At 44.4% G+C, this 1,319-nt stretch overlaps 1 protein-coding gene across 1 annotated transcript in view; it reads left to right on the top strand.

The window, feature by feature from the left end:
• Positions 1-1,155, top strand: part of LOC119333259 (plasmodesmata-located protein 6-like) — a 3,504-nt gene extending 2,349 nt beyond the window's left edge. The window contains exons 2-3 of the mRNA XM_037606213.1: positions 557-658; positions 764-1,155. Coding sequence (XP_037462110.1) covers positions 557-658; positions 764-774 — 113 coding nt within the window. The 3' untranslated portion in view covers positions 775-1,155. The remainder of the gene's footprint in view (positions 1-556; positions 659-763) is intronic.
• Positions 1,156-1,319: the final 164 nt, after the last annotated feature.

The raw sequence follows: 1,319 nt of genomic DNA, 5'->3' as shown, positions 1-1,319 counted from the left end.
TCTTTCTTACCCTACTGCTGCAGTGTTTAAACTACTGTTCAGTAGTTAACATTGGCAAGTTGACAGTTCAACCTGCTTGTGGTGTGCATTCCCTAATGCATGCACATTGGCATAGTAGATGGCCCTCCCTAGTTACTAATTAGCAGCAAATGATGGTGTGTGCGAACTGCAGCAAAGGTAGTACCAAAGAGGCCATGGAAAGGGCTTTTTGGCCAACACTATTTAAATCTCAACTTTCAGAAAGACTTTCATGTGGATTCACTTTCCTGTTCTTCTTCATTCAGCCAAGCATATCACAAAGTGGATTCAAAATGATCCTGCCCCGCTTTGCATCGCCCGTATATCTCTCTGGCACCCACCGTGGCTAGGGTACTCCCTAGCCTTTTCTGCTTTGCGCTGTAGCTTTTGAGTTTTGAGACTTTTACTTGGCCACTTTGCACAAAGCTACATTTGTACAATACTGGCTGTAAAGGATCATCAAACAGAGCACATGCATGGAGCGAGTGCGATGAATGTTATCTTGACATCCACGTGTTGTATCTGTTATGTTCGTCAGATGGTTCCGGGAAGACCCTCGCCATCATCATCGGCATCGTGGCGGCGGCGGCCATCATCATCATCTTCCTCTCCTTCATCCGAAGAGCCCGCGCCGCCAACGGTAAGCCCCGAATTCAAGCCGAGAATCATTGTCGAATAATCTCAGAATGTTCATGGCATATTCATGATGAAACCACTTGTTTTTGTCTGAACCATGAATATGCAGGCAAAAGCTAAGCTAAGGGTTGCAGCAGGGGTGGTCGGCACTCGCCACTATTAGCTCAGATTGGATCGGTCGGTGGCTTTTGGCTTCGGCGTTGCTTTAGTATCTCTCTTTTTATCTTTTAGGGTCTCTTTTGCCGTGCCAGAAAAACAAAGGGAGGCCATGCCGCCACTGTGCCGAAGTAGGGAACTGGAGATTCCAGCTGCATGCTACTAGCCACTAAGGAAAATATTACTACGCAGAAATAAGAAGATATATATTTGTTGAAGTGACCACTATATATGTGATTCATGTCCATGTTATTATTGTACTGCTGTTCATGTCATTGTCTTTTGGTTGGTGTGATGGGCTCATGTAAAGTGCTGTTAATTTATCGGAGGCAATCAATTAGTAGAGTACAATCTTGTGGGCTGCCGTTGGAGTAAATATAGAGATTTTCTCAAAATATATGTTGCTGAGTAATGCGGTTGGGGAACAGAATAATTTCGATCATCTTTTGCGAGAGCGGCCAGGGTTGTCATCATGAGGCATTCTAAAAAATGGATCAAAATGCATCTTT

The sequence above is a fragment of the Triticum dicoccoides genome, chromosome 7A, assembly GCF_002162155.2.
Source record: "Triticum dicoccoides isolate Atlit2015 ecotype Zavitan chromosome 7A, WEW_v2.0, whole genome shotgun sequence".
NCBI classification, from domain to species: domain Eukaryota; kingdom Viridiplantae; phylum Streptophyta; class Magnoliopsida; order Poales; family Poaceae; genus Triticum; species Triticum dicoccoides.
This window is presented reverse-complemented; position numbering and strand designations above follow the sequence as displayed.